Genomic DNA, 14,770 nt, shown 5'->3' with positions numbered 1-14,770 from the left:
CTCCACACCCTCTCCAGCATTTGTTGTTTGTGGATGTTTTAATGAACACCATTTGATTGGTGTGAGGTGATAGCTCATTGTGGTTTTGATTTGCATTTCTCTAATATAGTGATGTTGAACATCTTTTCCTGTGCCTGCCTGTCGGCCATCTGTATGTCCTTTTTGGAGAAACGTCTGTTCAGGTCTTCTGCCCATTTTTTGAATGGGTTGTTTGTTTTGATGCTATTAAGTGTCATAAGCTGGTTGTAAATTTTTGGGACTGATCCTTTATGGTCACATCATTTGCAAATATTTTCTCCCAGTCTGTGGGTTGTCTTCGTTTTGCTTATTGTTGCCTTTCCTGTGCCAAAACTTCTGAGTTTAAGTGTGTCCCATCTGTTTATTTTTGCTTTTATTTCCATTATTCTGGAAGACGGATTGAAAAAGACATTGCTGTGATTTATGTTAGAGAAATAACATAAATCTGGAGTGGGTAGCCTCTGCCTTTTCCAGTGGATCTTCCCGACCCAGGAATTGAACCGGGTTCTCCTGCATTGCAGGCGAATTCTTTACCAACTGAGCTATCAGGGGATTGTTAGAGAGTGTTCTGCCTATATTTTCCTTTAGGAGTTTTACAGTGTCTGTTCTCACATTTAGGTCTTTAATCCATTTTGAGTTTATTTTTGTATACAGGGTTAAGAAATGATCTGCTTTCTTTTTTTTTTTTTAACCTGTGGCTGTCCAGTTTTTCCAGCACCATTTGTTGCAGAGACTGTCTTTACAGTATTGTGTGGTCTTGCCTCCTTTATCATAGATTAACTGACCATAGGTGTGTTGGCTTATCCTGTTCCATTGATTTATATTTTATTTTTGGAAACACACATATCTTGTCACAGATGCCTGGACTTGTCTTTTCTCACACTCAGCATGTCTTTGTGCTTCTGCTCATTGCTCCGTGTTTCCTCTGCCCTGAGTCCTCCCTTAGCCGCCTTGTTGTCTGCCACGGCTTAAATTCCAACTCCCTGTGATGTGTGGCTGACCCCTTTCCCTGCTGTCTCTGATAGAATGGATTGTTCCTTCATTTGTCTTTCCTTTAAAACATTGATTTTGTGTACAAGTGAATGATTTTTAGTTATTGCCCCCCAAACATCACTCGTGTCCCTTTGTAGTCAATTATTTCTCACCCCTAGCCAACTACTCTATCGCGTCTAATCCCTTGGATCTATTTGTCACTTTCACTGTACAGTCGTAAGGGATTTGGTTTAGGTCATACCTGAATGGTCCAGTGGTTTTCCCTGCTTTCTTCAACTTAAGTCTGAATTTGGCAATAAGGAGTTCATGATCTGAGCCACAGTTAGCTCCCAGTCTTGTTTTTGCTGACTATATAGGGCTTCTCCATCTTCGGCTACAAAGAATATAATCAATCTGATTTTGGTATTTACCATCTGTTGATGTCTATGTGTAGAGTCATCTCTTGTGTTGTTGGAAAAGAGTGTTTGCTATGACCAGTGCTTTCTCTTGGCAAAACTCTATTAGCCTTTGCCCTGCTTCATTTTTGTACTCCAGGGCCAAACTTGCCTGTTATTCCAGGTATCTCTTGACTTCCTGCTTTTGCATTCCAGTCCCCTATAATGAAAAGAACATCTTTTTTTTGGTGTTAGTTCTAGAAAGTCTTGTAGGTCATCACAGAACCTTTCAACTTTAGCGTCTTTGGCATTAGTGGTTGAGGCATAGACTTGGATTACTGTGATATTGAATGGTTTGCCTTGGAAACGAAGAGGGATCATGCTGTCATTTTTGAGATTGCATCCAAGCACTGCATTTCAGACTCTTGTTGACTGTGATGGTCACTCCATTTCTTCTAAGGGATTCTTGCCCACAGTAGTAGATATAATGGTCATCTGAATTAAATTCGCCCATTATGGTCCATTTTAGCTCACTGATTCCTAAGATGTTGATGTTCACTCTTGCCATCTCATCTCCTATTTGACTACTTCCAATTTACCTTGATTCATGGACCTAAGATTCCATGGGGAAGAGAATACGTTTGAGAATACCTAAATAGAAATGTTAGGTTGGCAGTGGTAAATGTAGATTGGAGTTCAGAAGAGAGCTCTTGGTGGGGTATTTTGGAGTGGCTTTAAGAAAGCTTGGGGTAGAAGCCTTGGGAGAAAAACATGTAGACCAAGAAGTGAATAGAGGAAATAGAATTAAGCCTTGGTGAATTAATATTTAGAGGTTGGATAGAAGAAAAGGAAACAAAGTAGACAGCTACTAGTAATAGGAGAAAAATCAGGAAAAGGTAAAATGTAGTAGAAAACAAAGGAAAGGAGTGTTTCAGAAAGGAGTCTGCTCTCCACTGTGTGTCCTAAACTGCTCAGATCAATAAAATTAGGATTGGAAAAGTGTTTTCTTTGGCAATGTGGAGGGCAGTGATGACTTTTAGTTAGCTATTATTGCATAACAAATCACCTCAAAACTTAATGACTTTAATCACCCAACATTTCTCGCAGTTCTCCAGGTTGGCAGCTTGAGTTTGGCTTAATTGGGTAGTTCTGCTGATCTGGGTCAGCCTTAGCTGATTGACCTGGGCTTGCTCATACATCTACAAGTGTGTGTCTGTGATCACCCAAAAGTTTGTCTGGGCCTGGCTTCCTTCATGATGGTCATACTTGGTATAACTGAGATCTCTCTCTGTGTATGTCTCAGTTTATAGTGGGATAACTTCCGTGCGTGTGCTCTTCTTAGGAGGAGTTTCAAGAATGCAAGTCAATAAATTCCAAAACACAAGCACTTTTTAAGCTTGCCAGTGTCCTAGTGACCAAAGTCATAAGACCATCTCAAATTCAAGTGCTGGAAAAACACTCTTCTTGATGAGAGGAGCCACAAAATCACATTGCAAGGCTGTAGATAGAGGGAAGAGAAAAATCTCTTGTCATTTTTGAAGTGAGCCTCAGTGATTATGGCAAAAGCAGTATTGCTGGTGTTGGAGGATGCTGGAAACAGGATTGGGTTAGTATGATAAGCAAATGGGAACTGAGGAAGTGCAGATTACTTTTCGGAAAGCTTGGCTATGAAGGTGATTTGAGAGAGAAGACAGTAGCTAGAGGCATGTAGAAAGTAAACAGGCATGTTGTACTTTCTTTTCTTTCCCTTCTTGGCTGAATTTCTTTCTGCATAGGAACCAAGTGCTTACGCTGAACACTGAGGGGGAGGATCTAGTAGACACAGGGTACAGATGCTGAGCAAGAAGAGAGAACGGATGAAGTGAAAGTCTCTGAGAAGCCTGTAGAGGATGGGATTCTGTGCACTTGTACAGGAATTCGTTTTCGATGTGAAGAGGGTTACATAATTTCTAGTTAACAGAAGGGAAGGGGGGGCGTGGTCCACTTGTAGTGTTGGGTTGGCCAGTAGTTCATTCTGGTTTCTGTAAGATTGTATGGAAAAACCCGAACAAAAGTTTTGGCCAGTCACAGCAGATTTAGTAATGGGAAACTGGGAGAGTTGCTGTGTGACAGAGCTTCTGTTTGCTCAGTGAAGTAGAGGCTGTCTGCTGAGAGTGGGAGTTCTAATAAGAGTGTGTGCTTGAGGTTTGTGAACAGAGAAGCTGCATAATCTTATCCCCTCAGTGAATGGGACATTGAGCTGACCACCGGCTGGGAAGTTTTGTTGTTGTTAGTCGCTTAGTTGTCTCCAGCTCTTGTGACCCGATGGACTGTAATACCAATCATTTAATAAATGAGAGATATTACCATTATTAATATAAAATGCTACTTTAAAGGGATTTTTCAGAACACTTTTTATGAGTTAGAAAGTGGTGCTAGTTGAGATGATCTCAGGCTTTTAATTCTACTTCCATGATGGTCCTTGAAAAGAATGTAGGCAGGAGGGTAGCCGTGTGTTTAATCATTTATAAATAAACATCACCAAAAATATGAACAAAATGGGTCTTTCTAAAATGACTTCCTGAAGCATTTACTATTACTTTGTATTAACAAAACATAGAAGAATAACTATTAAATATACTTAATTTGAATTAATAAAGATGATTCAGTCTGAATGGTTGGGTTAGTGGTAACATTTATATGGAAAAAAAACTTTGTTTTAGTAGTTAGGAAGTATGTAAATGTAGCCTTAAGGTTATATACTTAAAGGAGAATAACGTAATTTATTTTGTCTCTTTTCTTTTAGAACACACTCTTATTATTTTTTCAGTTATCTCTGGCCAGAAAGAAACCCTTCTTACTCTAACTATGTACTGGAAGGGTTGTATTGATATTTATGGAGGGCACCATCTGCTGGTTATAAGAGGTACCAGTTGTAGGAAGCCTACCTTTTACAGTTGTCAGACTTCACAAAATCTTGTTTTCTTTCCAACTCCACCTTAAACCTGGAGTAAAGTCCCAGAAGGAAAAGCAACTTTTAACAACAGTGGCAAGTAGAGATTCTAGTAGTGACTAGATCTGATTTCTGTGACTCTGATAAACTTGTTGCTACATACTTGGTATTTAAGAAAAATTATTATGAAAATGACAGATACCTGTTTTTATTTCTTCCCAGATCAGTTTACCAGTGACTGTTGCTATTGCTCTCACCCTTGTGGTTTAATCCAGTGAATGCTGTGCTCTTTTTTTCCATTCATTGAAAAGACCTTAATATTTTTACTTCAGTCTTTATTGTATCTTGTGAACATTTATTTATATCTAGAGTAGAATGATGATTTCATTGATTTTTTTTTCTTTCTAGGATTGTTAGTATGATTTTTTAAATTATCAATATGTTTCTTTTAATTAATGACCATTTTCTTAGAACGTACTCAGTGGTTGTATAAACTCTTTAGTATTAGAATAGTTTACATTTTATTGTTCATTCTGTATACAAAACTGTAGGTTTTATAACAACATGTATATAATGGTATTTGAAATTAATATATACATATATATGTGTGGTGTTTAAGTCCCTCAGTGGTGCCCAACTCTTTGCAGCCCAGTGGACTGTGTAGCCTGCCAGGCTCCTCTGTCCATGGGATTTTTCAGGCAGGAATACTGGAGTGGGTTGCCATGCCCTCCTCCAGGGGATCTTCCCAGCCCAGAGATCGAACCTGCATCTCTTGCATTGGCAGGCAGATTCTTAACTACTGAACCACTTGAGAAGTCCATATACATATGTACTCTATAATACATTTATATACAGTGTATAAATGGACTCTGACACAGGTCGGTTTTTATATAAATAATTTAAGTTACTACTTTCTTATTTTCAGTTCATTTGCTCTATCATAATGTATACTATTGAAATTCAGCACAAAATGAATGTCAAAGAATTTCTTTGACACTATTTCAGAGGAGCATCTGTGTGTCAATGTATCTTTTCCCTTTGACTTCGCGTAACAGTTGAATAGCCTATTTCTTTACTATAACCTTCCTTTCTTCTTCTTTATTGCTCTCCTTCTTCTCTCTCTTTCTCCTTTCCGCCTTTTTTCTCTTACATTATTATTTGGTGTTCATTCCTGTTGTTGTCTGGGAAGTACATAAAGAGATCAGTTTACCAAGTCCAGGGGCCTGGAGTTATCTTGAAAGAGTGATGTGTATTTCCAAAGTCACTAACACTATATAGCATCTCTCTATCTTCAAACTTTTTTTTTCCCCTCTTGTTAAAAAGCAATATTTTTCTCTCTTTTTTGACCCTCTTCTGTTTTCTTTCCTCACCCCCCCACATCAATACAGATGTTTCTTAGAGTTTAGTCTCTGTATTTCAGCTCACCATACACACTTTCTTTATTGATTCTGTAAGCCCCCAAAGCGTAAGCTATATGTGGTTCTAAAGTATTTTCTTTCATTGACTTTTCTCTAGAACTTCAGCTTAACATCTCTAGTTGCCTTGTATTCCAAACTTAATTTTTCCAAAGACTTGACTTCTCACTGGTTTTTCCCTATCTCTGTTATGATGAGGGCAATTATTTTATGTGTTACCATTGTATCCTTAGTGCCTTGAGGACTGCTGTCACACCAAGTAAGTTCTCAGTAGGTATTTAAATGGTTGACTTTCTAGGAACAAAGGCTTTGAGTCTTGCAGTCGTCTTCTGCTTCTCTCAAGTAAGTAAGCATTCATAGTCTTCGCATCAGTTTTCTTATTTTCAGTCATTCCCTGCAGTCTGTTCCTTATTAGTTCTTATTGGAATTTGGTAGCAGTTTCCTGTTTTTACTGTATTTGATTTCTCCTCTGCCTAGTCTGTACTTCCTACTGGAGCCACTGTCTCTTAAAATAGTTCTGGTCATTGATTCAGCAAGTATTTCTTGAGCACCTACTTTGTTCTAAGGATGCCTAAAATGATGCATACAATCCTTGTTCTAAAGGACATCAACCCTGAATATTGATTGGAAGGACTGATACTGAAGCCCCGATATTTTGGCCACCTGATGCAAAGAGCTGACTCATTGGAAAAGACCGTGATGCTGGGAAAGATTGAGGGCAGGAGGAGAAGGGGGTGACAGAGGGTGAGATGGTTGGATGGCATCACTGACTCAATGGTCGTGACTTTGAGCAAACTCCTGGAGATAGTGAAGGACAGGGAAGCCTGGCGTGCTGCAGTTCATGGGGTCGCAAGGAGTCAGACATGACTTAGTGACTGAACAACAGATCCTTGTTTTAAGGAGCGTATAGTCAAGTTGGGGAAACAGACAAATGAGTTTATTAAATGTGATGTGATTAAATGCTTATTATGATATGTTCACAGTTTTTCCAAGCTCTAGGGGTCAGAGCCAAGCTCGGCCTAAGGAGGTTGGGAGAAGTTTAAACAAAATCTTGAGAATTGAAGGTACATGGAGTTTGCTTATAGAGAGGGGCCAGTAAATTTGTCTTTACTTTGAGGAAACAGCCCACGTGTATACTCACAGAAGTATTTCAAACCTCTCCTCACAAAACCATTGCCTATGAAGCTGAAGTGCGAGCCGCGAGGCCTGCTGCTTTGTTGCTCTGCCTTTCCTTCTTCGCTCCCTTTTACTTGCCTCCACTTTTTCCTTTAGTCACGGCTTTAGACCAGTAACAGATTCTGAACTTTGTTCTCTGGGATTTATTCAGATTCTTTTCTCTGTCCTTTTGTTCTGTATATTGTTAACACTTCACCCCCATCTACTTTCGGCTTCTTTCAATCTTCTATTTTTCCAGGCTTGTTGTTTGTTATTTCTGTTGATAACTTTAGGATTTATTGTGATTTAATCATTTAGGGGGAATGTCTATTTCCTTTGTCAATTTTGAGACCTATCTTAACTCATGTGGCCCTCTAGCCACTCTAGAATGTCATGCACATAATAGGTTCTTGATAAAGTTTTGATTGTACAGATGGAACCATGTCTACATTATTAAGCTGTAGTCTGTGATTATAATCATGTGTTTGTTGTTAAGGAAGATGAACAGCTTTTGCTTCTGTTGAGGCAAGGTAGAGAGACTTTCTTATATTCCAGGTTCTGTGGAAAACTGGGAATCCTATCACATTTATATTTACCTTCCTGTAGAATGGTTTATCCCAGGCATTCAGTGAATATCTTCTTTGGTTGAAGAACACAAACAGCTGTAGGTTTGATTCTTGGCTTTTCCTAACCCGAAGTTGTGAAGTTGTTTTCCTACATTATATTTTAAAATCCTTTCCAATTGCCCCAATATTTAGTTCATTGATCGACCTGAAATTCCTTTTGTGTATGGTGTGACATATGGGTACAGTGTCATCTTTTTCCATATAGATGAAAGTCTCAGAACGTAAAAAATTTAAACAACTTTATTGATATAATTTATAGATCATAAAATTAATAAGATTGACCTATTTCAAGTGTATAGTTGAGTAATTTTTAGTAAATGTCCTGAGATATGAAACTCACCATAGTCCAATTTTAGAATATTTTTATCAGTCCAATAAGATCCCTCATGCCAATTTATAATTAATCTGTCACTAAATTCTTTATAAGTTTTCATCTTGAGTTCTCAGCAGCATCTCTGTTACAGTGTTAAACAAGTGATGATAGCAGGTATGTTTTTGTAGGTCCTGAAAATAGGTAAAACATTTTCAGAAGAGCATCAGTAAGCATGATTTATGCTGTAGGGTATAGCATCTTATCTTTCTCGGATTCAGAAATCTTTCATATAATTCTTAGTTTGTTGAACTTTTTTCCTTATTTTCTTTTATAGTTGTGAATTGATGGTGAATTTTCTTCAAACATTATCTCTTAATTTTTTGAGATTATTACATGATTTTTCTTTTTTATTCTGTTAATGTGGTGAATTCAACCTTGCATTTCTGGGATTAAACCCAGTTTTTTATCTGCAACTACATTTGATTTCTAAGTATTTTTTTTCTAGTATTTTATTTAAAAACCTTGTAAACAGAAAAGACCTATTGGTGGTTCTTTTCCCTTTGTCTTACTTTTCTCATTGGGTGTTAGTATCATGGTTATGCTAGTTAGCTGGATGAAATTGTTAGGTTGGTGAAAGAGTAACTGTGGTTTTGGACTGTGAATTTTAAATCATACAACTAGGCTCAAACACATCTTTATTAATCAAAATAGGAACCATTACAGTCAACACACTTTTGCTAATGAGAAATGAGTTGGTTTCTTCCTGTAGCATAAGAATCCGTGCTTTGGAATTCAGCGAACTCTTGGAAAGCATTATCTTTTTGGGGTTGGGGTAGTATTCTGCATTAATGTCAGGAAGGGTCTTTTGTTTGATGTTCTATCTTGACAGGAGTCTGTCCTCCTTTTCCCGTAAGATCACTGAAACTGAACTCTAGATTTGTCAGGGTTGGCAGATGGGCTCAGGGTGTAAGTAGATATAACGTTCCATTTACTTCTCTGGATTCCTGAATTCTCTTAGATTTTGGCCCAAGTAATTTTTAATACTGTAAAAAAAAAAGCTGTGTGTGTATTATATATATGTACATATATAATTTTGTAGTATATATTATAAATATTATGTTTTATATATGTAGGTAAGTATATAATTAAATAAAATCATATTTTTTTGTAATTGAAGGATTAGTTCAAATAACTTAGCATGTCACTAATGGAAATGAAAGTAAAAATAAAATTTTAAAATTTGGAGAAGTGTTCAATAAAATGATTTTCATTAATTAAATAAGTGAATTACTATAAATTAGGAAATAGTTATAATTTTTCATGTTTATTATGAATATTGTTAATGCTTTTTTTTTTTTGGTTTGCATCTAATAGTTTTCTTGTTTTAGGGGTAAAAATATTTCCATCATGGCTCATTCAAAGACAAGGACCAATGATGGAAAAATTACCTATCCTCCTGGTGTCAAGGAAATCTCAGATAAAATATCTAAAGAAGAGATGGTGAGACGGTTAAAGGTGAGTAGAATTAGGTTATGTTCTTTTGGCATCCGTTTAGGATAAGTGGAGTTGGGGAGAGCACCTGTGGAAATCATATAGGGCTGTACCTTGGTAAGGCAGCTTTGTAAAGCACATCAGAGCAAAAAATATTTATTGGCCAAGACTAGTTAGCTGTAATTAGGAGCTAAGAAAGTGGAATAGGTAAAGAATTGTAGAATTTCCTTAGCTATTGTTAATTGGAGCATAGTTGGAAAGGTGAAGCTTAGGATGTTTAGGGCCTCCTTTCCTGCTGAGTCGCTTCAGTTGTGTCTGACTCTTTGCGACCCCATAGATGGCAGCCCACCAGGCTCTACTTGGGTATAAAAGACAAATCCCCAATACGCTTATACTCCTTATTATCTGTCAAAAGTTGTCTCCTCTCTCCAGTATCTCATTCATTTTATAAAAACCATTTTAATTTGATTTTTAATTCTTATTAAAAATTAAAAGATTTAATTCTTTCTACTGAGTATTAAGTCTACCTTTTACTTTCTTGTATTTTGAAATGAAGTTAAAGAGTTACTTTTAGCTCTTGGTTTCTGATGTGCAGCAGTGAGTCAAGATGGATGGCGAACTTAAATTCATGAGGCAGTCACTGTGTGGTTAAACTCTTCTTATTTGCTTGAATAATATTTCATCTTTCACCATCAGTGATGGTCTTTATGATTAAAATGGTTAGAAGAGCAGAGTGGCCAAGGAGATTATTAAGCTGATTAGTTCAGATGTTCTTATTTTTAAGCATTTTTTTTCCCCTTCGGTGTTGTATCTACCTAGACATGTTGCCTGTTATTAATATTTATGTATATTCCAGTGTAGAAAGTTTGCCGTAATTAATCACTGAAGGCCTAGGAGCCTTACAATACTACTTTATGTTGCATGATTGTTTTTATTAGAAGAAAAAAACTCCCTTGTATTATTATAAATTTCACATAAAATCTTAGTATTATAGCCTATGCATACAATACTGGAATGACAGATATAAGGTGTTTATTATTCAAAGCAAAAGGCATCTTTGAGCAGATTGAGTTTACCAATATGTGGATCTTTTATCTAGTTCAGAGTGTGTATATTTTATTAGAAATGGCTAAGCTGCAAACTGTATATGGTATTTTTCATTTCTGAGTATCTAGATTTTCTTGACCTATTAAATTTTTAGAGAAAAAGTACGTTTATTTCCTCAGATTTGCTTATATTTCAGCAATGATATCATCCTTATTGTCTGCTAAGAAATCAGTGTTAAACACAGAGATAGATTCCACTTATAAGCTATTAGCATTTAGTGTCTTTTATGGATGTTATTTTCTCAGACATCTTTTTTAGTTTAAGGACTCCTATAAGAAGTATTCGTGAGTTTGTAACACCATTTGAGTTGTACACAGTATTGAGGAATTCCTGTTATCTGACCCTTGATTATTTTGGTGGAATGATTGCCACAGTGTTCACATGCAGTGCTTGTAGTATCCATTCATTATTTTGTAGACATACAATAATCTGCCCAGCAATAATCTGCTTAGTTTTCTTTCTAATTTACACTTCCCTCTTAAGTTTTATAAATCTTGCTAATATATAAGATGTCATTGTTTATGTAATTCCTAAGAGTTTCCTGTAATATTGTATTCAAAATATACTTTCTCTCTCACTCTTGTGAAGAGATTCCAAGGAAAGAACAAGTTCCTTGCATGTAGCTTTCCCTTCCTCCCCCCATAATACACCTAAGTCCATCAAAGCATATATCTTAAAAGTAATAAAATTAAGAGGTTAGGAGAGTAGCCCTGGACATTATACCCTTAAATTAATGTAGTGCCAGTCTGGAAGGATTGGTGTATGCCTGGTTCTGGATTCCGGTGTAGTAGAACTGAGGGTCTGTCCTGTGAGGAACACTGTTAGCCACAGCTGCTGTGAGAATTCAGTATGGCAGTGGGCAGTTCATTACTCAGAAGTGTTCACTCTGCAGCTGGGTGGAGACCCATGTTGCCATGTGTCTCAGGGACCCAGTCCAGTCCTGCTTGTTGATTGGTATTTGTAGCACCACCTAGTGGATGCCACACGGTCACCTTTACATTGTCCCTGACAAGTTCGGCGGTTTCGTTAAGTCTCATGTGAAGTAGAAATAGTGCAGGCTGAGACTTCACTGTGACTGCTAGTACTGAAATTAGAGAAAGCTCTTTACAGAGTTCAAACTGTGTAGTTTTTCATGACTGTTGTTTCTGTCTCACTTCTCTCACTTCTTTTATGTAAGGGATTGCCTTCCTCTGCTCACTCCATGCATACTATTGAGTCTTACTAATGAACTGTCCACCTCCTGTTCTCTTGTACTGTAGCACAGGAAGTGCTTCATTGGATGCTACAGATAGATACTTTTAGAGGAAACATGAAAGTATATTTATTGAAAGTTAACCTTTGTAATTAATATGATTTTTATTTTCAGATGAATATATTTTTACATAGAGGATATCATTATTTGATTTCATTTTATTTTTATATAGATGGTTGTGAAAACTTTCATGGATATGGACCAGGACTCTGAAGAAGAAAAGGAGCTTTATTTAAACCTAGCTTTACATCTTGCTTCAGATTTTTTCCTCAAGCATCCTGATAAAGATGTTCGCTTACTGGTAGCCTGCTGCCTTGCTGATATTTTCCGGATTTATGCTCCTGAAGCTCCTTATACATCCCCTGATAAATTAAAGGCAAGTACTGATTCAAAGAACTGCCAAGATTGACTGATACTTTATCTTTCTAACTGAAACGGGTATTAAAGAATTTAGATTATTTGTTTGGCGTCTTTGACATTAATTGCAGCAGTCGTTTGCTAAACTACTTTTGTTTTCTTTATTTTCTGTAGAATTCCCCCCCCCCATTAGTACTTAATTTTATAAAACAAGTTCTGATTTTCAGAATAAGAAGTTGATTAGTAAAGTATATTTTATACTTGTTTCTTGGCCCCTCCGTGTGGCTTGTGGGATCATAGGCCCTTGACCAGGGATTGAACCTTGGCCATGGTACTGAAAGTGCCAAGTCTTAACCACTGGATTGCCAGGGAATTTCCTATACTTTTTAAATTATGTCATCATTAGTGCTATCCCTTGGGGTACACTTCCTTTTCCTTTTTAAAAATTCATGTGAAGACCATGTTCATTATTGAAAAGACAGTATCTAGTGTAAATGTGAATTTATAGGAATCCTAATTCATATAATGGAAGATGTGATGTGCATTATTCTGAAGAAAATACAATGGGCAAAATTTCAATGAAAGGTAGAAAACATACCTAGTACTTGATTATGGTAGTTTTAAGTAAAGGCTATGTCAGTGAAATGATTTTTAAAAGATGGAAAAAGAAAGGGAATAACCTGGTTAATCCAGTGGATAAAAAGAATGAAAATAAGTATAACTGTGCAAAAAAATATTGAGTAAGCCAGGTTAGAAGAACATTAGAAAAACCAGCAATAATAAAAGATAACTGCGGAAACCGTGGGTTAGAAAATGAGTCCACGGGAAGATTACTGAGTATGAATTTAAAAAAAAGATAATTTAGATTTATTATATTTAACAAGTGTTTATGTTAGTTACCTGTCGGGAACTGGGTTTAACTTAGTGAAAAACAGCCCGGACTTGGTTCTATAGTCAGGGACTTGCATTTTAAAAACTGAAATGAGAAACCTGCTCATTTGATCCGGTGAGCCAGGATTCCAGTAAGGGATGCCCAAACTGCTGTGGGCATGTTTGTCTTATATATCTCACAATGGGGGAAATAGGGAACAATATTTGTCATTTAAATGTAAACTGAATTATAAGATTTGAGAGTGCTCGGAGACTTAAAATAGATAATATAATATGAGCTGGTCTGTGCAGTTGTGTACCCAGATGAATTGTGAACCTCTAATTTGAGGTACTTAATTGATTTAAGGAGTAGTTGTATTTAGTAATCATTTTTGAAGAGTGTACTTTTGATAGTATTTTTTTGAAAAGCTACTTAGTAATCTGCATATTCTGTTTCTTCTCTTTTAAATAAGGTTTATCATTTTACTTATAAGGGAATTTTTTTTTCTCTGTCTCTTTTTTTTGACAGATTAGCATGCTTCCTTTATAGAATTTAGCTTTTATAATTTTAGCCTTTTCCAAACTTTCCAAAGACATCATCTCCATACAAATTTGATTCAAAAGTGATACTGAACCTATTTTACGCAGGTATAAAGGGATGTGTAATAATAAGTCAGAAGCAAGAGATGGAGATAGATTGATAAATTGTAGGGAAAAACAAGTATTAATAATTATAATGACTGAGCAGGAAGCCTGGCAAGTTAACTTCTAAGGGTCTTTTTAAAATTTCTAAGTTTCTGCAGTCTATTTTTCCACTTGGTGATTTTGTTTTGCAATTTTAAGTTTCCTAAACTGTGTTCTTTCTGTACAATTACCATATATAATGCCATTCTACAAACCTGATCAAATCAGCTTTCAGTCATTGCAACGGGTTCGTCCTAATAACAGCATAAGTTTTACTTTACTCGGTTTTCAGAGCTGTTGTTTTTAACTTACTGTAAGATGTTTTTCTTTCTCTACTTTTAGATCATGGTAAATGATTTACTGTCTTCCTTTAAAGGGGGTAAGAAATTTGGTGTTTTCATGATAATGCACATTTAAAAAATTTGAGCCAAATGCAAGGTGTCTTTTTTTTTTCTTTTTTTAAACTGGTTCTTTACAATTTTATCATGATAAATACATATGAGTGCTGAATTATCTTTAGGAATTTAGTGGATGTTTTCATAATCTAAACAAAACCTTGTCCTTTTTTTTAAGGATATATTTATGTTTATAACAAGGCAGTTGAAGGGACTAGAAGATACAAAGAGCCCACAATTCAATAGATATTTTTATTTACTTGAGGTAAGTAGTATGTTATATTTTGAAGTGACATTTTAAAATGGTTTCTGTACATGTATATTTTTACTAATTAAAATTTTACCCTTTTCACCTCTTAATTTTAGAACATTGCTTGGGTCAAGTCATATAACATATGCTTTGAGTTGGAAGACAGCAATGAAATTTTTACCCAATTATACAGAACATTATTTTCAGTTATAAAGTAAGTTTACTAAGATTGTAATCTTTTTTAAATATAAAGAATTTTTAGCTCATAGACGAATCTGCATAAACTGTTTTTTATGATGAATATCAGAAGGCTAATATTTGTAACTTAAGAATTCATTAACATGATTTTTATAGATACGTTTTTAAAATAAGTACAGCTAATTTTTTATTGTAGAGAATAATACAAGAGTGGCATTAGTTAACCTAGCTGATATAAAAATATTTTTATTAGTTTTCTTTTGTTTAAATCACATATTACTGACCCCTTAATTCCTGTGAATCATTTAGTTCTTTATGTATCCCTTATAATCATCTGTTA

The 14,770-nt window shown here is 35.8% G+C and overlaps 1 protein-coding gene across 8 annotated transcripts in view; it reads left to right on the top strand.

Annotated features, from left to right (window-relative positions):
• Positions 1-14,770, top strand: part of PDS5B (PDS5 cohesin associated factor B) — a 178,522-nt gene that overhangs the window by 51,583 nt on the left and 112,169 nt on the right. For all 8 annotated transcript variants that reach the window (XR_009595232.1, XM_027973013.3, XM_015098135.4 and 5 more), the window contains exons 2-5: positions 9,215-9,341; positions 11,849-12,052; positions 14,161-14,247; positions 14,349-14,446. Coding sequence is in view for 7 of the 8 variants with exons in the window: in XM_027973013.3 (XP_027828814.1) it covers positions 9,234-9,341; positions 11,849-12,052; positions 14,161-14,247; positions 14,349-14,446 (497 nt within the window). In the remaining variant the exon portion in view is untranslated. The remainder of the gene's footprint in view (positions 1-9,214; positions 9,342-11,848; positions 12,053-14,160; positions 14,248-14,348; positions 14,447-14,770) is intronic.

Source organism: Ovis aries, chromosome 10 (genome assembly GCF_016772045.2).
Source record: "Ovis aries strain OAR_USU_Benz2616 breed Rambouillet chromosome 10, ARS-UI_Ramb_v3.0, whole genome shotgun sequence".
In the NCBI taxonomy this organism is placed as follows: domain Eukaryota; kingdom Metazoa; phylum Chordata; class Mammalia; order Artiodactyla; family Bovidae; genus Ovis; species Ovis aries.
Note: the sequence above shows the minus strand (reverse complement) of the source record. Positions and strands in the feature narration are given on the sequence as shown.